This window comes from Periplaneta americana, chromosome 13, assembly GCF_040183065.1.
Source record: "Periplaneta americana isolate PAMFEO1 chromosome 13, P.americana_PAMFEO1_priV1, whole genome shotgun sequence".
In the NCBI taxonomy this organism is placed as follows: Eukaryota; Metazoa; Arthropoda; class Insecta; order Blattodea; family Blattidae; genus Periplaneta; species Periplaneta americana.
In genome coordinates, this window is record NC_091129.1 from 37236284 (window position 1) to 37263338 (window position 27055).

At 36.5% G+C, this 27055-nt stretch overlaps 2 protein-coding genes and 1 non-coding gene across 9 annotated transcripts in view; 2 read left to right on the forward strand and 1 right to left on the reverse strand.

The window, feature by feature from the left end:
- The window catches only part of LOC138711798 (cytochrome P450 4C1-like), a 391497-nt gene that overhangs the window by 292333 nt on the left and 72109 nt on the right, over nt 1-27055 (forward strand). The gene's annotated exons all lie outside the window — the stretch shown is intronic.
- TRNAY-GUA (transfer RNA tyrosine (anticodon GUA)) lies at nt 5602-5674 on the forward strand. The gene has a single exon. It is a non-coding gene; the product is annotated as a tRNA-Tyr (tRNA).
- LOC138711800 (alpha-tocopherol transfer protein-like) overlaps nt 11098-27055 on the reverse strand; it is an 87635-nt gene continuing 71677 nt past the window's right edge. For 5 of the 7 annotated variants that reach the window (XM_069843038.1, XM_069843035.1, XM_069843041.1 and 2 more), the window contains one exon: nt 11098-11336. In XM_069843038.1, coding sequence (XP_069699139.1) covers nt 11113-11336 — 224 coding nt within the window. In that variant the 3' untranslated portion in view covers nt 11098-11112. Of the gene's footprint in view, nt 11337-21176; nt 21454-27055 lie in introns of those variants that run through there. The other 2 variants (XM_069843039.1, XM_069843037.1) reach the window with 1 other exon arrangement.

Here is a 27055-nt window from a genome sequence, read left to right on the forward strand (position 1 = left end):
GTTTACGTCTTAAGTCGGCCGCGTTGTTGCACATTCTACATACCGGCTTGCCGCCGAACAGGACAATATAGGCTATTAAGAGCTGTTTGCTAAATGTGGCAACAGTAGAATTGCATGACGTCATCAGCGATCAATAGAAGAGTTCAATATTTCGAAGAGAAGGAGAAGTGAATTGTTTAGGCCAACGGTCGGCATTTCATGCTACAGCGACAGCTTACGTCATACTTTTGGAGGGGCAGTTCCAGAAAGTGAGTACAGTAGTGGCAAATAAAACCGGACCGACCCTTGTAGCTGATTTCAGAGCCTTGTTCATTCCAGAGCACGATAGACTGGTAACTAAGACTTTCGTGGTTCGAATCCTGCCTGGGAAGGAAACTTTTTTTTGTTCCTTATTCAAATTTATTCCCAATACTTTCGTTGCTCGTAAAATTCATGTTCTGGGAATAATAAGTTAATTAAGTAGTAAAATATCGCAGCAATCGAAAAGTATTTTCGATCATTTTTGTTAGTGGGGCCAGATATTTCACAAATTTTGAGGTATACGATAAATAATGCACCAAAATTATTTATTTCATTTTAGTTAATTGTTTCTGCTTTAAAACTAGTTCAGCATAATACAACTAAAACTACTAACTACGTAACGCAAATTCAACATTAAACTCACCATTTGCAGAATTATTTATAAAGAAAATGTGCTCGTCTCTCCTTCTGGCTGACAAACTTTTCGATGACCCTGTTCTTGAAGTTCGGAATTTGATGGAGATGCTCCTTAAGAATAGGACAGAAAGCCAACGAATTCAGCCTATATTGACCCGTGGTGTTTCTGAGAAATGTTTTTATCCTGTTTAATGTGCTGAAACCCCGTTCTGACACAGCTGTTGAAACAGGTGTTGTTAGTGCGATTCGAATGGCTTCGTCCACTTCAGAGAATGAATCTTCCAAGGAGTAGTCCATAAAAAATTAACAAATCACATACAGAGGAAATGTCTTTAAGTATACTTTATTAAATTTGCAAAGTAGGCCTATATGTGACTGCAGGAAACGTCCATTTAATTAGTTGATAATGATATCGCATACTTCTTTGGCATCTCCCCACAGGTTTACTTGTCTACTGAGTTTCAGCCTTTTTCTTGGAGAAAATGAACATTCTTCTTCATCATCGACATTTATTTCATATCTGTTAGTGTTCTCTCTTACTTCCATTATAGCTGACTCAAAATATTGTAACGCATCTATTTGCAGTTTGCATCTGTATTTTATTGTATAATATATCAACATGTTTTTAGCTTCTCTCACTGTAATATCATTCCATTCATTTGAGTCATCTGCCTCTTCAATCCTTTCGAACAATTTCAATAGCTCCGCTTTATTCCCCTTAACGGAGGATATAACTCGGAACTGAAAGTTCCAACGCTTTGTTGAAATGGTTGGTATGCTCTTAATGCACATACATTGCAGTAGATCACTGTGTTTAGGTGAAGTGGAGAAGAATGTTGTGAACCCAGTAATATTTACAAAAAACAATTTCACTGATTTAATGCGTACTGAATATGCACTTTTTTTTGACAGGGACATCATTTTATTTTTACTAACATTTTTAATATTAACCTGGCTATAATTTTCGATTAACGGTTGAGAACGGAACCACCGTTTGCTACCTCCTTGCACGACTGGAGTTCGATGATAATGGCGTAAAATAAAAAACAGATCGCTTTACTAGGCATAGGAGGGAAGGGAAGTAGTTCATCCATTTATATAAGCTAGGAAATATCGCGATTTTGAGTTGGATAATTTTCATTAGGTTTTTGTTTAATCGAAATACAGTACTGTATTAACAATAAGGTTTTTACTCACGAACTGAGCTATCCATTCGGTCGTATTCATTATGCAATGTATATTATACTTTCTACAGCACATTCGCGTACAATATACAGAATGAAATTAAATTGGAAAATAATAATAAGAAGAATACTTTAACACATTTTTGAAAATGGTGGCTGTTCATTTCGATACAGGCTTTAGTTCTTTTGTGCATATTATCGCACTATAGACTATTGTATCTAATTTCAATTACCAGTGTCCTCCTTAGTACTAATAACTCATGTTGAAATAATTCTGTACCTACTCTACAAAAGAGTACGTACCTTGCGTACTGTAAATTCAATCTTCACTTCTGCCCGATCCGAAAAGATAAAATTACTCAGACATGCTATGTCCTGTCCGTCCAAGTGGTTTTGTCGCAGGGTCGTAGAAAGAGGGGAAATCACGTGACAGTTAATTACTTAACGAGACCCTTTTATTAAAGTTATTTTAAACAGTCGTATAATATTACATAGACATCCAATTCCTAACAGAAGTTAATGTTTTCAGAAAAGAGCTAAGACAGCCCAGCCACTAGCCTTTACAGAGGAGCGAGCAGAAGCGGTGGGGAAAACCGGGATGCGACATAGGCAAACGGACGACAGTGCCTGTGCGAAAATATGATTCACTATTGAAAACTCTTTCGTCACTCGAAAACGCGAACATATTTCTGGAACGTACTATACTCACTAACTCAGTACTGCATACGCGGCCTTGGTTCTGGGTGGAGGACGGTTGGAAGTTTACTAGTAGAGGGGGTGCGAGTGAAGAACATTGAAAAACTCAGGTGCAATAAAAATTGAAGTAAAAATAACATAATGTCTCTGTATAACTAAATTAAGTTGGTGGGCATAGCAGTGAACAAATTTCGCATAAGGAAATGTTTTGTGCATAAAAGTCTGGACTCCACCCTAGTTCCCACTCATTACTGCAGCACTATCATATGCTTAGCTATGAGTTTATTTTCTAAATTGAAATGTTGTAGACTTTGTTTTAGTACGTCGCTCAGACCGTTAGCCGTGCGACTTTTTACCGCTATGAAAGAAAGAAATCTTTCCACAGGTTTACAAACCTGTTATGCAGGGGAAACCCGGGCAAAGTGGATAAGCTAAGAATAAACAACGCCACAGGCTATATTTTGGTGATCCCGAAATAAAAACTTCATGACTTTGGTTGTGACACATGTTGTCCACACATGTACAAAACAGCAATTCGTTTCTCGTACCTACGGATAGTGATATGATTTGAGAAAGAAAATATAGTTAATTATTCGCTTTGCCCAGGTACACGGGCAAAGTGAATAATTAACCCTGGCAATGTGAATATCCCTATAACATTTTCACATTTCTATTTAATTTTATTCACTGATAATAAAATTAAATCAACACACAAACACGATGTTAATGAGTCATATGAGACGGTAAGAAATGTTATTACAGCCCTTTACAGCACGTTAGATTAATAAAAAATACAAATTTGAACAAGTCGACGTTTCATTGGCATTGAAGACTTGGATTTCTTCTGCTTTTGCTCCTGCCCATAAGTTATTTCTCTTTTAACGTTTTTAATCGGTATAGATGTAAGAGCTTCAGTGCGCTGACATTTTCTTCGTTTACCTCGTATCTTTCCAACATTCACTTTTGTCACTGGTTTAAATCAAAAGAACTGACTTGGTTTCTCTTGCTGACGATGTTTAGGGTTTTGGTGTAACTGGAACTGAAAATCTGAGTGTAATTGATGTATTGAATATTCCTTCAATCTCTGAAGATAACGACATCATAGAGATGGTTGATTCTGAGTGAGCATTAACTGTTTTTTCAGCCGCTGAAGAAGCTGGCACCGCAGAATTTGTTAAATCTGAGCCAGCTGTCGTTTCGCTGATTTCTGTCTCAAATGGGTGATCTGTAAGTTCATCTGGATCAAAATCTTCATCAACAAACACATTATGGTTGTATGGCTAGATAGCAGAACCACTGAGTGGAAGATTTTATTTCTTCAAGTGCCTTTTTCATGGCTTCTTCAGATCATTTGGCATGCTTCGTCTTCCTCTTGAAAAATTAAACCATCTGAAAACACATTACGATCTTTTTAAGTAAAAATTAAGATAAGTGTTGCTGATTTATAATTTAATTATTGTGACTTAATGCCTCCACTATGTAAAATGATCTAACACGCTTTATTACAATAGACAAATACCTACAAAAATACAGCTGACACTTATTTAGTCAAATAAAGGTGGCAGGGCAAAGCAGATAAGTTATTTACTTTGCCCGCAGACGCTACTTCGCTTTTCATTTAAGGTTATACAAACATAAACGTCAATAATCTTCTTCATAAGTACGGCACTTTAGAAGTAATCGTATCGCCTATAACAAAGGGTTTCTGCAGTACTGTATGTTTTATATATGTTTCTCTTACCTTGAAATATTTTAAGAAAACAGTCAATTTTCTTCAAACACACGCAGACTTCTTCTCTCACTAGCTAGAATGACGACAAGTCAGTTCCAGCAGCAAAATCTGGTAGGAATTCTTCCTCAACATAGCAGAAAGCGCTATCTGTTGGCGTTTCTAAGAAATAGACATTATTCTCTTTGCTCGGTTATTCGTTTTGTCCGGGAATTCTCTACCTCAAAATAATAACAAATTGGCTTTGGGTTATGTCTGTTGTTTCGTCAGCCTGCACAGCAATAAAATATGTAGAATTAATGTCCTGCTTCAGATCTTCGATGTATAGGTCTACTTCATACGTACTGTCTAATAATTCATTTGTATAGTGTGTGAAGTAGGCTATATTTAAAAACAGGAGTACTGTTTAAATGTCCATCCAATACATTATCAAGGCTGGCAAGTAAAGATAACAAGTCTAACAAATTTTCTCGATTTGTGGATCCTTGATTTTCGTTAGTGATAATTCGTGAAATTCCGCAAAATACTAAAAAAATCAATTGTTTTTCCTAGTATATTAATATTTGAGGAGAAAAATTCGCTTCGGCGCCGGGGATCGAACCCGTGTCCTTGGTTCTACGTACCAAGCGCTCTGACCACTGAGCTACGCCGAATTCAATCCACAGCATCGGGTCGAACTCTCCTCCTTCGATGTTTCCCTTTGTGGCCTGACTCCAAGTTAGGCATATAACTTGACGTTTTATGTCCAAGTCAACTGCCATTATACAAGGAGCGCACTCAACTGAGTGACTGTTTGGCCGGGATTCCGCAGTTACGTGCACAGTAATCTGTACAAATATATGCACTGCAGCTATGACAATATTATAGATTTATTAATTTGTCCTACAGAATAATATCTATAACATTGACAATTAATATTTGAGGAGAAAAATTCGCTCCGGCGCCGGGGATCGAACCCGGGTCCTTGGTTCTACGTACCAAGCGCACTGACCGCTGACCGCTACGCCGGATTCCATCCAGAGTACCGGACTGAACCCTCCTCCTTCAATGTTTCCCTTTGTGGCCTCAAATATTAATTGTCAATATTACAGATATTATTCTGTAGGACAAATTAATGAATCTATAATATTCTCATAGCTGCAGTGCATATATTTGTACAGATTACTGTGCACGTAACTACGGAATCCCGGCCAAACAAGTCACTCAGCTGAGTGCGCTCCTAGTATAATGGCAGTTGACATTGGACATATACGTCAACATATATGCCTAACTTGGAGTCAGACCACAAACGGAAACATTGAAGGAGGAGGGTTCGGTCCGGTACTGTCGATGGAATCCGGCGTAGCTCAGTGGTCAGAGCGCTTGGTACGTAGAACCAAGGACCCGGGTTCGATCCCCGGCGCCGGAGCGAATTTTTCTCCTCAAATTGTCAATATTACAGATATTATTCTATAGGACAAATTAATAAATCTATAATATTCCTAGTATATGCCTGTTTTTTGTGTCCTGTTCGTAGTGTTTCCGGATTGAAATTTTGACCGCGGAATCAATTTGTTCTGGGATATTTTTTACTGTCCCAAATATTTTAAACTTACAAGCATTTTCTAGAATTAACTCACTGCGATTCATAGAACAAATGTCAGTATGTTGCTTCCGTACGTCAGGCGGATGGACGGGCCCCAAACGAAACATATAACAGTAACTTCGTAACACTTTGTGAATTTCCGTTGGTAGTGAATGAGACATTGCACGCCGCGTACCATGACAGTTGAGCGCTAAAGTGATTGAAGTCGTGGGGCCCAAGCTCACAATATTTATGCCATAGAAAGTTTGTCGTTTTATTGACAAACATCGCGTAATGTGATTAAATTTAATGAAACAATTATGAATCCATTACACTGTCCTAAACAAAATTTATGTACTTCAGATACGAAAAAAAAATATGGGAGGGGGCGAAATATTGGTAGGGCACGGCCCTGGTGGCCCCTAAGGACCAGCCCTGCCACTCCTCGTCTTGCAAGGCGGGCTGCGTTTCATATGACGTCACCTACGTTGACGTCCTGTCGACGACGGTTTTAAGCGAACCTACTGCTTCCAGGGATGGGATAATACAGTATAAGCTTATTTGAGAACATTGCTTACAAAACGTACACAAAATTATGAGCACGTTGAAATTTTGTTTTGTTGTCAATGAAAAGGTCAGTCAGCTATCATCATAGGTATCGTGTAACAATAACCCCACATTAGTACAGTCTTATTACATGTAGATGCTCTTGTTCATGACTGTTAGAATGCAATCACAGATGGGGTGGGGTGATGTGCCGTACAATACACTCTGTTTCTGTGTTTTCCACAGTTCTGGCGTTCATTGTTCTGGTAAGGATGTAATGTACACAATAACTGTGATGAGTTGATGACATTCCACACAAAAGAAAATGTCTTGCGCATAACAAAAGCAGAGCTTAGAAAAAGGGCTCTAACAAGTTTATAGAGCGTTTCTGGGTAGATCCATCATATTTTATTTCCGTCCGTTCGTTTTGAAGATTAAAGCTCGATTCACATTATACGGAACATCAACGTCACGGACCATAACCGTCCAATGCAAACTCATTCACACTTAACGGCAAGTGACCGTCAGTTTACATGCGTCATCAAGAATAGAGAAGTAGGCATTGCTCTCAAACAATGTCGTAGCTCCTAGGAGAGACAATCAATTGCACTGTAATTTTTAGGATTCATATATAAATGTCTAAGGAAAGCATAGAAAAAAATTGGAATCAAAATCTTTTATGGACAGTGAGAAAAAAAATACTAACTTCGAAGTCACCCGTTCAAAATAGGCATTGACATATCGAAAGCTGATAAGCGACAAACTTTTTTACTTTTCACGTTAGATGTGGGTTCAAAGCGAGAGAAATGTTTAGATAGAATGGAAATTACTTTTAAAAGTGGCTGATATTCAAAACCTGTATCGGTTTGCGAGTTGCGGCGAGTTTAATGTGGGAGTTTGCGTGGCGGACTTTCATGCAAAGCGACAACTTTTATCTGTTGGAACTGCGGATTCACATAGAAATCATCGCTCTGATTTCAAATTTGTTTTCAAAATAATAATATTAATAATAATAATAATAATAATAATAATAATGACAGTAAAACAATAATAAATTCTTTCTTTTCTTTTTTCTCAATTTCAAATTATGCCATACTAGTGTTTAATCAACATAGATATTATTTATATACTGTACTAAGAATATTTTAATTACATTTCAAAACTCACAATTAACTCGAAAACCTTGAGCAATGGAAATATTTTGAACACAAATTTCGAATCAGAGCGATAATTTCTATGAGAATCCGCAGTTCTAACAGATAAAAGTTGTCGCTCTGCATAAGAAATTCCGCCACGCAAAACCCCGCATTAGTCTCGCCGTAACTCGCAAACCGGTACAGGTTTTGAATATGAGCCACTTTTAAAAGTAATTTTCATTCTTTCTAAACATTTCTCTCGCTTTGACTCCCCATGCAACGTGAAATGTTTGTCACTTATCACTTTTGAGAGTGTCAATGTCTATTTTGAACGGTTGACTTCGAAGTTAGTAATTTTTTTCTCACTGTCTAAGAAAGATTTTCATTCCAAATTTTTTCTATGCTTTCCTTAGACATTTATATATGAATCCTAAAAATTACAGTACATTTGATTGTCTCTCATAGCAGCTACGACATGTTAATGTGTAACGATGCTGCTAGAGTCTAGCTGTCTAGCAGAAAAAAAACCGTCCACGTACAGGTTCCATCACGTCAAAACATTCTCCTCGAGAATCCCAGACGTTCCGTGCCGTTGATGGTCCGTGACGTTGCCTGTATATGTGAACGCTACCATATAAAATGCGTTGTACAATGTTTTGATGCAACGCTGCTGGTCCGTGACGCGACATTGATGTGACGTATAATGTGAAGCGAGCTTAATGCTGTATCATTTTTCTGATGTAAATTGCCAAACCCAGTGATTCATGCGAGCAGACAGCGCTGCAATTTGTTTTCTTTTTATCAACTACGGTATGCTGTTTTTAGGCTTTGACACGCCATGACTCCACAAGACACGACTTCTTGAGTTTTGAATGACTTTTCATTATTTAGTGCGGGAAGTAGACCGTGACAGTTCTGATTAGATTAGGCCTACTTTCTGTTATTGCGTAACTTATTTTTGAAGTTTTGCCGTCTTGGTAGTTGAATTGGCAGAAAGTTGACTTACCGCGGAACCAAGGTCAAATCTTGACATCGAAGGAGTTGTATTTGTAGTGGACGAAGCCAATATTGTGAGGAATCTGGTTCCTTCGATTTTTCCTCGTCATGGGACCAACACACTCCATAATTCCTTCATATAATTTCCATTTCGAAAAATAGAGCACAACTTGTGTTCGCTTGCCGCCGAATCGATCGTCCGCCAAAGAAGGTATTTCTTGTAAGTTGTCCAAACATTGCCATATGGTAGTTGTAGTGTAGTCTAGACGACTAATAGATCTGCATGACGACACGAGCACTTCAGCTTCTATTTTTATTCTTTTTGACGTGAATAAGTTCAATTTAGTAGTAGGATACCAACCCAGAAAGTCAAAAGCTACATTTTCAGGCCAGTTTTGTCGCCCCTGTAATTTCTAAACTACACGACATATTCTAATGAAGTAAACAGCGATCGACAGACGAGGGATCAATGTATCCAAAGTGACTTTGAGTTGGGACGGATGACGTCTTATAGTGATACGCGGGAGATTGAAGTTAAGGTACGAATTGGCGGGTCGCGAGGCAGCCTAAGCAGTGTAACTCGAGAATGCAAGACGATAGAACGTTCGCAGTGGTGTTAAAAGATTCATAACGAACCAAACTACAAACTTAATTGAGCAATAAACAACAGGCGACAAGTTAAATTGAAAAAAAATTCACGAGTGAAGTTGAGCGAAAAGAGAAACTTCACAATGTCGAGGTGTATGCAGCGTAAATGAGAGCGGACGCTTAAGTAACAGCAAACGATAGATTACGATGGTTACTATGGCAGGCTACATGTTTACTCTCAATGAATATACAGGGACATCATTTTATTTTTACCAACATTACTAATATTAACCTGGCTATACCTTTGGATTAACAGTTGAGAACCGGAAACACCGTTTGCTACCCCCTTCCACGACTAGAGTTCGATGATACTGGCGTAAAATACAAACAAATCACTTTACTAGGTATAGGAGGGAAGAAAAGTAGTTCATCCATTTACGTAAACTAGGAAATATCGCGATTTAGAGTTTGATAATTTTCATTAGGTTTTTGTTTAATCAAAAATACAGTACCGTATTGACAATAAGTGTTTTTACTCACGAACTGAGGTATTTATTCGGACGTATTCATTATGCAGTGTCTATTATACTGTCTAGAGCACATTCGCGTACAATATAGAGAATGACGTTAAATTAAAAAATAATCATAATATGGATATTTAAACACATTTTTCAAAATGGTAGCCGTTCATTTCGATACAGGCTTCAATTCTTTTGTGCATATTATCGGACTATAGACTATTGTACCTAATTCCAATTACCAGTTTGGTCCTTCATATTAGTAACTCATGTTGAAATAATTCTGTACCTATTCTATAAAAAAGTACGTACCTTGCGTACTATAAATTCAATCTTCACTTCTGCCCAATCCGAAAAGATAAAATTACTCAGACGCTATCTACTGTCCAAGTGGTTTTTTACTTGGTTATTTAACGACGATGTAACAACTACGAGGTTATTTAGCGTCGATGGAATTGGCGACAGCGAGATGAGGCCGAGGATTCGCCATAAATTACCTGACATTTGCCTTACGGTTGGAGAAAACCTCGGAAAAACCCAACCAGGTAATCAGCCCAAGCGGGAATCGAACCCGCGCCCGAACGCAACTCCGGATCGGCAGACAAGCGCCTTAGCCGACAGAGTTACGCCGGTGGCTTCCAAGTGGTTTTGTCGCAGGGTCGTAAAATGGGGGGGGGGGAAAATCACGTGACAGTTAATTACTTAACGAGGCCCTTTTATTTGAATTATTTTAAACAGTTGGTATAAAATTTCGTAGACGTGCAATTCCTAACACAAATTAATGTTTTCAGAAAAGAGCTAAAACAGCCCAGCCACTAGCCTTTACAGAGGGGCGAGCAGGAGCGAGTGGGGGAAACCGGGATGCGACGTAGGCAAACGGACTACAGTACCTATGCGAAAATATGATTTAATATTGAAAACTCTTTCGTCACTGGAAAATATGAACATACATGAAGAGAGTCCACGCCTGTGGAGTAACGGTTAGCACGTCTAGCCGCGAAACCAGGTGGCCCGGGTTCGATTCCCGGTCGGGGCAAGTTACCTGGTTGAGGTTTTTTCCGGGGTTTTCCCTCAACCCAATACGAGCAAATGCTGGGTAACTTACGGTATTGGACCCCGGACTCATTTCACCGGCATTATCACCTTCATCTCATTCAGACGCTAAATAACCAAAGCTGTTGATAAAGCGTCGTAAAATAACCTAATAAAATAAATAAATACATGAAGAGTCCACTGCAAAAATGATGGATGTCACTTTCTTGTCGAAAATGAACCAAGACTGTAAATGCATAGCTTAAGACATACAGAATGTACATAGAGAGTTACATGGCATTAACACTGATAGTCATTGTCCAGTAATGGTCGGAAAATCACAGTTAAGCTTTGAGCGCTAAGGATTTGAAACTTTCAATTGCTTCTCCTGAAAAATGTATTCTAAATGACATCCATCATTCTTGCAGTGGACTCTTCATATCTGGAACGTACTATACTCACTAACTCAATACTGTTTACTATGACCGTAAGGCGACTTTGACTGCATACGCGGCCTTGGTTCTGTGTTGAGGATGGTTGGAAGTTTATTAGTACAAGGGTGGGAGTGAAGTACATTAAAAAACTCATGTACAATAAAAATTGAAGTAAAAATAAAATGATGTCCCTGTAGTAAGACGGCCACTCTCAGGAGTCCCATCATAGCGAAGATGTACCGGGTATTCAGATTACCTGGAAAGAAAAGATGTTGATTGTCACTGCTTAAGTTTACCTTAACAGCAATTCCACCAGCGAAATATCCGCGCATAAAACTTCTGATTGTGTCCCGGATACAGCCTACCCCGATAATTTCGTTATACCGAGGAGATGCCCGAGGACTAGCCAACCCTCCCCTACATCCTTTAAAATTGCAATGGCTTTACGCCTTGGTTGTAAACTCTGCCAGCCACACCAATGTAGTTGCGGAAGAATTTCTGATATTTACGACCATCATGCACTCAGCTGTGCGAGGAGCAAGGGTCGCATTCCCAGACATACATCACTCAATGATATCATTAAAAGATCTCTGACTTCTTGTGGCATCCCTTCTCTTTTGCAACCACCAGGCATTAGTCGCACGAATGGGAAACGACTCGATGGTCTCACCTTAATCTCATAATCTAGATCTAGAGGAAATCTTTAATTTGGGACTCCACTTGCGTTGACACTCTAGCTCCATCTCACTTACCAAATACCTCCAGAAGCTCAACGTCTGCTGCTGAATTAGCCGTTAAGAAAAAAGTCAATAAATATGTACATCTTTTAGACATAGCTTTATCCTCTTTGCTGTGGAGACCTTCGGTCTTTGGAGTCACGACGCTAAAGTTCTGATATCTCAAATTGTCGTTGCACTAATTTTATTTGCGCCAACGCTATTGAACGTTATTGCTATTGAACGCGGAAATGCAATGAGCGTTTTAGGTACTCTTCCCGAATCCAGCCCTTTGGACGAATTTTTCCTTCTTTAAAAGTTTTAATAAGTATTCTGCGTGCGTAAGTTTATTTACTATAAATAAGTGATGTAATCCAATTTCTGTTATGAATAACACATCAGATTCGATTAAAGTATTCACAATATTCATTTAATACAGGCACTCTCAACTACTGTCAAACTCAACAATAATTGTTTTAACCTATCTAAAACTGAAGAAATGTGGCATGTAAATGGAAAAGGCTGTAAGTGACAAATATGATATAATCGTTTTTTCCCACTTGAAACCGTTCCATGTACTGTCACTGTAGGACTACTGATAGTTAAATCTCACGTCTATTAAGGTTGACTCAATAATTTTTTATAAAATTTAAAAAATGAAAGTGCGTGTTTTTTGTGGTTGCTGAACATTTTTATATTTGACACTTTCAGCCTTTTCCATTTACAAGCCACAAATATCTCTAATTATTAATTAGAGATTATTGAAGTTGGTGAACAAATTTGACAGTGTTAAGAGTAACTGGTATGTAAATTAAACCTGTCTTACATTAATAATAAGAGAGGAGCTATTTTTTTATACAATTCAACAAATGCAAGAAATGTAATAAATTAATGAATTATATAATAAAAGAATACATTTATTAATACTAATAAATAAACAATTAAATAAATAAATAAATAAATAAACGAACAAACAAAGAAACAAATAAATAATTAAATATCTAAAAAAATAAAACAATACATAAAGCAACAAGGGCAATTATCAGGCCTTAGCTTCCGCAATACCCCCCTAAATTCGCCTAGGAGAGAGCGGTAGAGAAGGCATAATGGTCGTAAATAAATAAATATGTACGTATGCAACTAAGTAAGTAAATAGCCTAAATTCGGCTGTGACTTTAAATAAGTATAATAAATCGACTATGTATATTTTCTCCTTTTTTGCCATCTTTATAATGGTAAAATTATTGAGTATGCATTGCGTAATATAATTATTATACATTTTTTCTATTTTTTTAATATGTGCAACTTAGTAACAAAAACATAATATTTTCGATGTTCTTATAACTGCTTCAGGAAATCAGCTGAATAACGGGAATTAAAATTGAAATCAGTAAAAAAAAATTATAAACTACTGTAATCTAGTAAACTATATGGGGGTAGTAAAATTAGCAGCAATTCCACGATTTAATATACTTTATTTTGACCAGCCTCATGGCCTAGTGGTCAGAGGTTTTGGCTATAGCCTAGTTCATGAGGTTCCGGGTTCGATTCCCGTTTATAGCAGAGGGTAATTGTGAAACACAGGCACGCCATTTCGGGTGAGAGACATAGGCCAGTTTTACACCAATCCTAAATATATTTAATATACTTGTTGCTTGTGGACCATCCCAAACCCCCACCTCCACTCCTAAAAGCGCCAGTCCTTATATACCCGTCAGTCAAGGCCTTCTGACAAATAAAAGCAATTGACAATAGATATCTCAATCGTGACAACCTCATAAAATATCCAATCAATTGAATAATCGATCTTGCTACGCACAACATAATTATATTATATTATTACCCATTTCAGCGAGTACTGACGACCACTGCAGGTCGTTGTTTTCCCTATCCCACGATCATTAAGAATGGTGAATATTATTCATGCATGTTTCCTGTATTTCTTAAAATAATGTTATGTGGCATGTTAGTTTTTATTTATCGTTATTTACGTAAAAATGATGCGCCAAAAAATAATAATAATTTCGTACTCACTCCACATCCTATAATTATTATATTCACATTTGTTTTTCAGTGATTCATTAAAGCTATGTACCGGTACTTTCAACTCACATGTGATGGACCGGTTAATTATTATAAATTAATTGCACAAGGGCTTGGGGGCCGTCCCCCTAAAGCAAGAAAGAACACGTCATAAAATATAAGTCGTACCTTCAACCCAAAGGTGATGGACCGGTTTATTAGGCTACTATTAATTAATTGCATGAGGCTTTGGGGACCAAGTCCCCAACAGGGGTTTTTAGGGAGCGGAGCCCCCTAAAACAAGAAAGAACACATTATAAAATGTAACTCGTACCTTCAACTCAAATGTGATAATTAGACATCGGATTTTTAGGCACTAAAAATTGCAGTTTTAGGCGCCTAAAATAAGCTCAAAATTTGTAAAATTAGGCTCTATTTTAATGAAAATAGGCATTTTAGGCACATCAAGGTATCATACTTATTTCTTTCACTGAAAGTTTTAGTTATACACTAAAATACGCACAAAAAAGTATGTTTAAACATTAAAAAAGAATATTATATTATATTTATAAACAGAGCTGCACTAATTTAATATATTGAAACTAATGAAATAATGATTATTGATATCAAGATTGCTCATTTTAAGTTATTGAAATTCAGTTCCATGCTCAGACTTTATTATAACTATCTGCACAGTACACCACCACAATTTTTTCTAAATTCTCCACAGTTAACCTTTGCCTTTTGTCACTGAGAATCATTTTGAAAGCAGAAAAACTTCTTTCAACCGAAACTGATGTGAGATGCGCAAATTTTAAATTAGGTACAATAGAAACATCAATACTTACTGGAACATTTACACTTTCCCCCGATATCACTCTTGATACTTTTTCCAACAATGAAAATCCTACATTCTTATTTAATACGTTGCCCCACTTATTTTTAACTTTTTCCCCAGTTTCGCCCAAAGCAGAATGTATGTTCACTTGAGCTTCCTTTACTATTGTTATTTGGCTACAAAGAGATTGTTTTTCACGTTCTAATTGTTCAATGCTTGCAGGTATGAAAGAAAAGTTTGATGTTATGTAGGCAATATCGTTTTTCAATCGTGAGTCATTCAGACAATCTTTTACTGCTTTCACACACGCTGCACTATCAGTTTCAGGTAATTTATCAATAACTGTGACCACTTCTTTAAAATACTTAGAATAATACACCACTGACTGAATCCAGGTTCCCCATCGTGTAACAACCGGCTGAGGTGGGAGTGGGATATCTGGAAAGTTCTCTCTGAATATTGAAATCCTGGATGGGGCTTTACAAAAACATTTTTTTGTGTTAGAAATAAACGAATTGACAAGAGGAAATTCATTCCGGATTGTTTCAGAAACCCTGTGAAGGCCATGTGCTAGACAGGTTACATGCGTGAGGTTAGGATAAAATGTTTTAAGAAGTGGAGCTGCAGCAACCATGTATGAGGTAGCATCAGTACAAAACAACAGAACTTTAGAATCGTCTATATTACCTGAGTATAAAGACTGTAGGCCTTTATTTACAAAATAAGCAATGGCTTGGCTATTCACTTTCGAAAGTTCCTTAACACATACGAGGTGTGGAATCGAAGGTCCATCAGGACTACGTTTTCCTACTACCATATTTGCTATATACCTATTCATAGGATCTGAGGTTTCATCCACAGAGACCCATATGTAAGAATCACCTATATCCTCCCGAATGGAAGCTAAAGTTTCATTGTATATTCTATCTAAGTAATTTTTTCTTAGGGTCGACTCAGATGGGATATTTTGTTTGCAGTATTTTTGTAAAAACTGTCTTAAAACCGGATTTTCAATTGCATTCCAGGGAATGTTAGCAGCAACAAACGCTCTGGTTAAATCAGCATAGAAATTGCTGCTGAGATTGGATGAAGTAGGCTGTGTTATTAAAGTTTGTTGCAGTTGATTTTTCTGCTGAGCTTTAGCCTTATGAGCCGCTCCTTGCACATGCTGCTTTAGGTGGCACTTCTTTTCTTGCGATATCTAAAAATGTAAAGTAAACTGAATTAAAATAAAATCCTAATTGTTGTATTGCCGTATTTCTATCACAAAGTTAGTGGGTTCGAACAATCAGAATTTTAATGACCTGCAAATACTTTAACTATCGGAATTTAAAAGGTTAAAGTGTAGTGGTCTTAAAAAGAATTATACCTCAGGATAGCTCAGTCAATGTATAAATATTATAGGCCTACTCATTAAAATTAATAGAATTTATATATTTCAACTATTGTTACATACCTGTTTGCTACAAATCTTGCAGAATATTATTTTTCCATCATAAGTGAAATCTGAATATTCTGTTAGCCATTGCCGGATCAATGTAGATTTTGCACTTATATTTTTCGGCATTATCGCGTTAAACTTCACAGGAAAACGTCCTACCGCTCAAAACTTCTCAACACAAATAAGGTGAGGGAAAGAGCAACTGTTAACGAGCATTCAAATGAACCGTTGTTATTGAGATTCAATTGGACAAAAATACAAAGTTCCACTTATTGTTGCATTTCCTGGTAGTGTTAACACTAGGAGGGCCATTCTTTTAAATATTTTGTAACGGTTTACCCTACTAATTCGCAGTTTTACGACTTTTCTTAAATATTTCAAAAACACTCTTTCTCCAAAAATTGTGATTTTATGACACTCTGAAGGGCAGTACAGCTAATCGGTTTCAGACCGAAAACAGTCATTTTTATAGTATAGTATATCTCTGAATCGGTAGCAGCACATGTTGTGATTGTTGCCTGCTTTAAAACTAAGGTTGGTTCTTTGTCGGCATTTATGCCTCCAAACATGTTAAATTCGGTGAAATCTATTGCGAGTGTCGTGAGATTCAAAACATTTTGTTTCCTTTATCAATGGTTTCATGGCCGGTGTGAAGCAAACTTTCCACTTTTTAAATGCCTTAAATTTCGCAGTGAATGCATGTATAAATTATAAAAAGTAAGAGTAAAATGCGAAACTTTACAGTGAGTTAGGCATTTTTAGGCGAATATTAACAAATTAGGCTCTAATAACCGTTTTAGGGCATTTTAGGGCACTATAAAACTCTTTGAATACCTTTCAATTGCCATGAAACACAAATATTAATAATTATTTTTACTTTTCTCCTAAAGAAACAAAATAGGCATTTGCCCTAGAATCCGATGTCTGGGATAATATAATAATGTAATATAATTATGTTGTACGTAGCAAGATCGATTATTCAATTGATAGGATATTTTATGAGGTTGTCACGACTGAGATATCTATTGTCAATTGCTTTTATTTGTCAGAAGGCCTTGACTGACGGGTATATAAGGACTGGCGCTCTTACGGGTGGAGGTCGGGGTTTGGGATGGCCCACAAGCAACAAGTTATGCTAAATATGTTAAACATAAAAACGACCTATGTAACGAGTACCGGGTACTAGGAAATTACCGGCAGTTTTTACATTAGATTGCCAAAAATTGGTTTATAGCGCAACATTGGCAGTGATAAAAGTGTGAAATATTCGTTCAGTGGCATTTCGTAGTGCTTCAGCAATAACATGTTTAGCAAGACTTCTGACTTCTGTTGCATTCAAACAATTATAAAATACGATAATTTGGTCCAGGCAGCATCAGTTTTTTGGTGCAAAGATAATTCGTTTGGCGTGTTCCTTAATTAAAAATATGAAATGGCGTTCCTGTGCTTCACATTTAATCAGCAGAGTAATGTTTCCTTAAAGGCGATTATTCCTGTGTTCGTCCTTGGTCTGGAATTTAGGTTAAATTTAGATTTAAGACCTCTCCTGGCACCACGTTACAATAATCATCCTCTTATATCATCGGGGTAACATAACTCCGCCTTCCAGGCGCCCCAACCTCAGAACTAAGCCACAGCCAGGAGAGACCAGAAATGTCGAAAAGACTGCCTGGTGGCATTGGATTTAAGAAAAGAAACCTGTATGTTTATTTCATATTGTTTTATACTTTACGGTAATTATAATTAAGCTTAATGACTGTAGTTATTCGGTATAATACTGCAGATAGTTTGCTGTAAAATTGACAAAATTTATTACATTATTGTGTACCGATGGTGAGAGGAATGTGGTTGTCTATTTAACACATAATATTTGAAATTGTTTCTTTCTAATGAATGTTGAAGTATTCATTATTGTCCTCTTTGAAAGATTTTATTAATGCCAAAAGTAACTGTTAATATCTTACTTCTGAAGTTTAATAATTCTAATATATTAATATATTTCTGCTATCAACGTGATTGCCATTGTTTTTTAATAATTCTTACAAGAGATGTAACATTTAACGTTCTCCTTCTCTTCTCCACACTCTTTCACGTCCATCTGTAAACTAAATCTCGATTCATCTGTGAAGAGCACCTGTCGCCACAACCCCAGGTTCCAATTAGCATGATTTTGAGCAAAACGTAATCGTTCAACATGATGTTGCTGGAGCAATTTTGGGCCTTTAGCTGGTCTTCTGGAATTCAGCCCACATTTAGCTAGACGTCTTCTTACAGTTCTCTCACTCACTCTCTTATTTTCTGGAAGACTCTTCTGGTCTCAATAGCTGTCCAATGGCGATCTCTTAATGTGTTTAGGACAATAAAATGGTCGTCACGAGCCGAAGTTACTCGTTTTCTCCCTGAACCGGGGCTCCTGGAACAACCTCCTGTCTCTCTAAAGCGATGGTACACTCGTTGTACGGTCGATCGAGGAATCCCAAGAACTGCAGCCACATAACGCTGACTATTCCCATCTTCTATCAATGCAACCAATTTTGCTGAATCGATAGGACTTAGTGACATTTGTATACAATGAAGTACTCCAATACTGCCTCAAAAGAGCTTACCAGTCTGTAGACTTCTTCAGCTTAGCTTGAAATGAGTCCGAGAAGTTTAGACATAATATTGCAAGAAAACGAATCTTCTTTTCAGATCATTGTTGGCTATTACGTATTCATTATTGCATTGTTACGTATCAGAAAATAAATGAATAACTAAATGAACCATAGCACACCTACAGTTATTTAAAAAATCCAACAATTTTCAAATATTTTAAAGAAAATGTAGTTGGCCCGGGTTTTTTTTTTTGCCAGTGACTGTATATTAAAGAAAAAAAGTACGGTATCAAAATAAACTAACACATTCTTAGCAAAATATTGTACAAATATATTCACTGATAATGTTCATTTACCATACTGAGAACTATATTCAGTAGGCTTATTTCGATCCTTTGAATCTTCACTGCTCTTGTAATTCTGAAATTGAAAATAGATCTCTCTTTTTCGAGACGCATTTGGGGTGTTCAATTTGTTTTATTATGTTTTCCTTTCTATAGAATAAAATGACTTTCATTTCTCGCCACCTCTGTAATTGCCGCTTCTTACTATACATGAAACAACAGCTCCATTGTTCTTCACTTCCAAAACTTTCCCTGGTCACTATTCCACCTCATAAGTAACTACCACATAACCATGTGCCTTTAGCAATAATTTAACAGATTTCGTCATCTTTTCCACATCTGACTCACTGTCTGTAAATATGGAGACAACACCGGAAACATCATAATCTGTATACAATTCAATATCATTGCTCTCATAGTCACTTACAGGGACGGTTGTTTTCCTTCTACCCTGAAGTTTTCATTTTACCGGACCATCATTCGTGCTAGTACCATTGATGCTGGAACAGCCTGTTTCTTTATTTACTGGACTATAATGCTAAATAGTGTTTTAGAATATACTGAGATACCGTATTTGCAGAAGTAAATAATCACATTGATCACATTTTATTAAAACAAATATTTGAAAAGGAAATACAACTATGGTCTACGAAAAATTAAACATTTTTCACGCAGAGTCCTTAACCTCTGTCAGTGTAATTTTTACGTGAAAGTAAACACTATATAGACAGGTTTAATTGTACAAACAATCATATATCTATAACGTACCAGTTCTACAGAGGAGAGCTTGATAAAACAAACACAAACTGAATGATTTCGTGTCTTCAGACATTCAATAGAACGATGCACACTGACCTTGTTAAGCATCCATATCATTGCCACGTGAAATGGTAGATGGAAGCATCTATGGGGAACATTTATTCCATCACAGTGGCGCCTCGAATGGCAAACACGGAACTCTTGGGGGACTAAGTAGTACATAATGCGGTTTGGACCATAGTTGGGTGTTTGGATCATAGTTATGGGAAATGACGGTATATGAGTTGCTGCTAGAAAGTCAAAATGAGGCTAGCAATGGCAAATAAATGTTTTAATAGGAAAAACAGCATTTCCTGCCGACATTTGGAAAAGAACTAAGGAAAAGACTAGTAAAGTGCTTTGAGTGGAGTGTGGCACTGTATGGGACAGAAACGTAGACATTACGTGGCAGTCGTTAAAATTTAATTTATTATTATTGTTATTATTATTATTATTATTATTATTATTATTATTATTATAAAACCTTATCTGTTATGAAAGATTTTGGCTGCTGACTTTACAAGAAAGTGCAACTGCACTCTGTCCTCACAAACAATTTTCCAATTATGATACATTTCTAAAATAAGTTAGTATATATCATATGAGATCCTTACAATAATTAATGAAAAGCTGGTGGCTTTCTAAGGCAAATGTCCCTACCGGAAGTACATGCTCACAAAACTGGGCAAATATGGTATAAAATTGTGGCCTGCATATGATAGCACTGTTTATTACGTTTATTAAGGGTATATAGGAAGAAATGAGAACCGACCTAGTGATGTAAATCAGGGTAAAAAGAAGAGTTTCGGACACGGTAGAAGGGTTTAAAGTAAGTGGAACGAAGATAACAACTGATAATTTCATTACAAGTTTGGAATTAATAAGAGACTTAGGGAAAAAAATTGTCTATCCTACCTGGAACAATAAGAAAAATTGTCCAGAATTAACAACATAATTATTTGTCTCCACAAATGGCAGAACTTCGCCTTCCTATCTCTTTAAATTCTTGCTAGAATAGACTACTCTAATGTCTTATTGTCCAAAAAAGGATAAGGTAGGAACATTGTTGAGTACCATCACTTCAAAGAAGGAGCAGAAAACAGTGAAGCATAAATCATATTATAGTACTCGACTACAATCCTATTCGGTCAAATATCGTTGTCTATTTTTTTTTAGGCATTTCCATTTGAACTCACCTTTTCCTATTTTACAGCATTACGTTTTGGAACAGCCTTGAAAGAAGTATAACACTTACGTCTGGTCCAGAACATCGGCGTAACTCCACGCATGATACATGGCCAGAAAATTAAGACGAATACAGGGTCGAAAGAAAGATGTGACCATAAGACTTTAATGCTTTTATTACATACGTTATATAAGTTAATAAAAAAATAGATATTCTGTTTTCTTTTGTTGAAAGAACTGACTCATTTTCTTTCCTGTGAATGTTATGAAATTTAACTTCAATTTAGTCAACATTGAGCTTCCTGAAGGAGCCCTCAAAACCGAAGAGATCACCAGAGTTGAAGTCACCTCCTTGCCTTTTGCTCTCGTCAGACTTGAAGTTATCGTGTTGCAAGAACCAGTCGTGGTAACTGTCTAATTTCTTAAGCCACAGATCTGAAACAGTCCCAGCAAGATGTTAAACGGCCGCAAAAAAATATGTAGAAATAATTTAGATAGAAACTGTGGCCAATAAATGACATATTTTGTTAGGCCTACCTATGTTGTTTTAATGTAATAAAGACGTTTGAATGAAAAGACATGTTACGACCACACCGCGTATTTGTAAATAATAAAAAATGTGTTTTGGTATCTAAAACAAACTCTGTCAGTACCTCATTAAAGCTTTATAAAACTTAAAATAGGCTCTAAAAATATAGGGTTGGAAATCACTATAGATATTTAAGGGATCGAACAGATGAAATTACTAAATCTTGCAGTTTTCATTTTTTTTCCTCAAAGACCAAGGACACTAGAATAAAATTATGTGACACATTTCCTTATTAAGATAAAATAAATGCCAAGAATTTTTTTCAACCTGATTTTCTTTAATTTTCGACGTGTGGAACCATTTATATATTAATTAAATTAATTAATATATAAATGGTTCCACACGCCGAAAATTAAAGAAAATCACGTTGAAAAAAATTCCTGCCTTTTATTTCATCTTAATAAGGAAACGTGTCACATAATTTTATTCTGGTGTCCTTGGTCTTTGAAGAAAAAATGAAAACTGTAAGATTTAGTAATTTCACCTGTTCGTTCCCTTAAAGGAGTAGTACAATGTCAACAAATTAGCAAATTTACTGATAAAGGCCAAAAATCAACAGGACAGTAGACCTATACGATAGAGTTGTAAGCTGTAGGAAATTGTACTCGTTTGTCCGAAGTGTGTTAATGTAAATGATTAATCTTTGTCACAGGTACCGGTACTGTCACTTAAAATAATATGTATACACATAATTGCATTTAAAACTCCACAAAAATTGTTTCAACAGATTAACCCATAGTTGACTTCGCAATAAGTTAGGCGTACTAAAACTTTCTCTAAGTGTTCTAGAGAAGAAGTTTGTCGCTTGTCGGTGAAAATACTTTATAAGCAGAAAAATAACGTTCTATATATCAACAGACGTGTAGGGGACATAATTCAATTTTGGCAAACGTTCAAGTGGAATGTTGCAATCAACTACAACGAAATTCCCCACAAGAATATCTGCTGCTGCACACAATTCATTCAGATCCTTATTCTTTGTCAAATACAGGGACATCATTTTATTTTTACTGACATTTCTAATATTAACGTGGCTATACGTTTGGATCAACGATTAAGAACCGGAGACACCGTTTGCTATCCCCCTCCACGACTGGAGTTCGATGATACTGGCGTAATATATAAACAAATCACTTTACTAGGTATAGGAGGGAAGAAAAGTAGTTAATCTATTTACGTAAACTAGGAAATATCGCGATGTTGAGTTTGACAATTATTTTCATTAGGTTTTTGTTTAATCAGAATACAGTACAGTATTAACAATGAGTGCTTTACTGACGAACTGAACTTTCCATGCGGACGTATTCATTATGGAGTGTATATTATACTGTCTACAGCACATTAGCGTACACTATAGAGAATGAAGTTAAAATGAAAAATAATCGTAATATGGATATTTAAACACATTTTTTAAAATGGTGGCTGTTCATTTCGATACAGGCTTCGGTTCTAATGTGCATATTATCGCACTATAGACTATTGTACGTAATTCCAATTACCAGGTTCGTACTTCGTATCAGTAACTCATGTTGAAATAATTCTCTACCTACTCTATAAAGGAGACCTTACGTACTGTAAATTCAATCTTCACTTCTGCCCGATCCGAAAAGTAAAAATACTCAGACATGCTATCTACTGTCCGTCCAAGTGGTTACGTCGCAGCGTCGTAGAAAGGGAGGAAATCACGTGACAGATAATTACTTAACGATGCTCTTTTATTTAAGTTATTTTAAACAATTGTATTGGTGAATATTACGTAGACGTCCAATTTCTAACAGAAAGCTAAGACAGCCCAGCCACTAGCATTTACAGAGAGGCGAATAGAAGCAGGTGGGGGAAACCGGGATGCGACGTAGGCAAATGGAAAATGATGCAATATTGAAAGCTTTCGTCACTGGAAAACGCGAACATATTTTTGGAACGTACTGTTTACTATGACCGTAAGGCTACTATGACTGTATATGCGGTTTTGGATCTATGTGGAGGACGGTTGAACTTCATTAGTAGAAGAGGTGGGAGTGAAGTACATTAAAAAACTCAGGTACAATAAAAATTGAAGTAAAAATAAAATTATGTCCGTGTACTTTCCATTTTTGTACGCACTCTTTCTCCCACATCTTCTGGCGCTTCCTTGATTTATTGTTTGAACTCCTTCTAATGTAAACCAAATGAAGGATGGAAGGATATTCGAATAACTCTTTTGCCGAAATGACACAAGCAGCATGCTCGGGTAGATTTCTTTTATGACTCTCTGGATCTTTAAGTAATGGTAACTGTAACACTCTACTACTTTTAACCATGTACCCCATCTAGAAAGAATTGGTTAAGATGGCTGACGAATATCTGGGTGCGCTTTTCAGAAAGCCTGTATCCTTGACGGTGTCTTAAAGAAAATTTTCTTTGTTGACCCTAGGAAATTGTACCGTTATCTGTTCTGCTACGCTGTTCCTGAGTAAGACACGTCACGTGTAAAGGTGCGTACACAGAACGAACAACGCATGAATGATGAAGCGGAACTTCGTTGTTCGTTCGCTGTTTGGAGCAATGTACAAATCATCAGCAAATGGTCAGAAAACTTTCGCGTTCGCTGATTACCCGCAATAAGGCAGACGAAAATATAATCATAGCAAGTGCAGCCGTTGTTATTATAGGTCGTTTAACAAAAAGAAAGTTAAAAAAAAAAAAAACAAAAGGCGAGGTGGCAGACGCCACTCTACGAAAGTCGCAATCAATATAGACTTGCTTCATGATTTACGTCGAATGGAATCGGGACAGTTTCACAACTTCTGTCGCATTTCAGAAACAGACTTCTAAATATTACTGTGCAAAATAGGGCCAAAAATTTCCAAGAAAGACATAGGCTAGCGAGAAGCAATATCTATTGAGGAAAGGCTAGTATTAACACTTCGATATCTCGCTACAGAAGATTCGTATACAAGTTTAATATATTTATTCAAAGTGTCGAAACAGCTGATTACCAGGATTTTTCCAGAAGTATGTGCTGATATAATTGAGTAACTGGAAGAGTTTATTAAGGTACAACTGCAAGAAGGGGAAAGTTTCAATATACGGATACCTCACTGACAATAATTATCTTAAAATACTAAAAAGAGATTTTTGTCTGTGTTTGTCGAATGCGCATCATGCTTACGAAAAGGCACTTTTCAGTGCCAATAATTTATTTTGTGCGCACAAGGTTGGAACTTTGTTTTTTTCTGGGCGTGAATTTGTTTATACGCGAACCAAGTTGACTCGTACACTTCATCACTCCCCATTTCAGATCCTTTTATGGACTTCTGTCTTTCCCTCCGGAATGATGTCAGTAGGGACTCAATTTTCTTTTTGACTTCTGCTTCCTACAATAAACAACAAGTAGACTATGTATCCACTGAAAATAAATAAACAAAAATAATTTTCAAATTTTGCACGTGTTTGACTCGTCTACGTCTTTCCAATAGCTTCCGAGACATCATGTTTTCTTGTGGTAAGTAGGATACTTGGGATTCCATAATGTTTCCTGTTCCCTATATGCATTAATAAGATTTATAAAAGTGTCTTCCGTCCACTCCAGTTTCGACATCCTGTTGATGAAATTGAACTAAGCGCTGCGTTCTGCTACGAACTACAAACTAGTGGCAAATCCCGTCCACAACGAATACCAACTTCCTTTGATGTACCGACAAGCGACGGATCACTTCCGAAGGCAAACCAAACGATCGGTTTGCCTTTGCTGCGACGTACACACGTTCCGATTTCAGTCAGCGAATGCATTCGTTTGTCGTTCGTTCGTTGTTCGTTCGCTAAGTGTGTACTGTGTACGCACCTTAATATGAAAGGACAGAACATGCCAAGCAACGCCATTGCAGCAGTCATGTATGCCGCGGCATCTGTGTAGGCGAGCAGCACTTTGTTTCCTCAACATTAAGTGGGTATAGACTTTCAGTCCATTGTTGGCAAATTGTGTGATTGTTTCCTGGTTTGTTTAAGGAAGTTGCTTTGTTCATACTGTATCAGGTAAGCTCGGGATGGCACATCTGGATTCAATTTCCCGACAGCTAAATTCGCTATGTATCGACCAAGAACGTCAGTCGTTTCGTCAGCTGGAGTCTCCAATATCTTGTCAGATTCTATTCATTACGTCATTGTAGGTTGAATCCATGTAACTTTTACGCAGCGTTGACTCAGAAAGGATTGATTGGTGGCGGTATTTTTCAAGAAAAGCTTTTAATGCTAGATTTTCTTTTTTTCATGAGTGGAATGTTAGCTGCCCCAGCTGCATGACAAGTCACTGTAAAACTAATTCTTTTCTTCTGGATTCTTCAGATGATTGTCATAAAGGGGTTGCTTATGTTTACATTTGTATTTGCGAATAGAAAACTATTTGATAATATAAAAACATAACAGCGTTCAGCTCCATAGAGTTAAATTTCCGATAATAATAATAATAATAATAATAATAATAATAATAATAATAATAATAATAATGTATTTAGTACCAGAATTGCAGAATTATGAATATAGAATTACAGAATTTATACGCTAAATAAAATGATACAGAGGAAATGGCGTAATTGTGGAACGAGAATAGGAGAAGAAACTGTAGGAATTTAAGAAATATTCCCCACGAAGTCAAATAGGTCATGACCAGGGAAAGGATTTATATGTAAATACATATTTACTTATAAAGCTAATATAATTTATATTTTGCATTATCTTTATGTTTCACAATGTGTAGGGTTGAAAAATCCTACTTTTATTTTCCATATTTTTCCATATTTTAGAGTTTAGTACATATTTTCGTTAATTTCCATATATTTTCCATATTTCATATAAAACAGTCCATATTATATTAGGTTTAACAATAAAACAAAACAAAATTCCATTAACTTTTAAAAATACATTTCAACAATAGAGATTTAAACACATGTTCAGTAATCCCTTTAACATCAGAGTTATTTGAAAATTAGCAGTCCTATCAACAATGGGAAAGTAAGTTACAAAACTGTATTAATTTAATTTAAAATTTTTAACAGACTTCAGTTGTGCAGCTCAACAGTTAAATGCCAGTCAGAGTACACATAGGTTCAGTTTTGTAAATCATACTATAAAGACGGTAAATATGCCAAAAGTACGTCATTCAGTCAATTTAAAATCAAAACTAACAAGTTACATTTCAGAATTTAAAGAAGATGGTTTATCAACTGACAATAAAATATTATTTTGTAATTTGTGTCAGTGTGCAGTATCATCTACACAAAAGTTCCTGGTGCAACAACACATTACAACTAGTAAACATCAGGCCAACAAACAACTAAATTCCAAGCAGAGACAATTGTTTTTAACACAACCAACAACATCGAATGTAAGATCTGAGTTTAACATCGACCTGTGCCGTTCTCTCATCTCTGCTGATATTCCTCTCTACAAACTAAAGAATAAGGTCTTCAG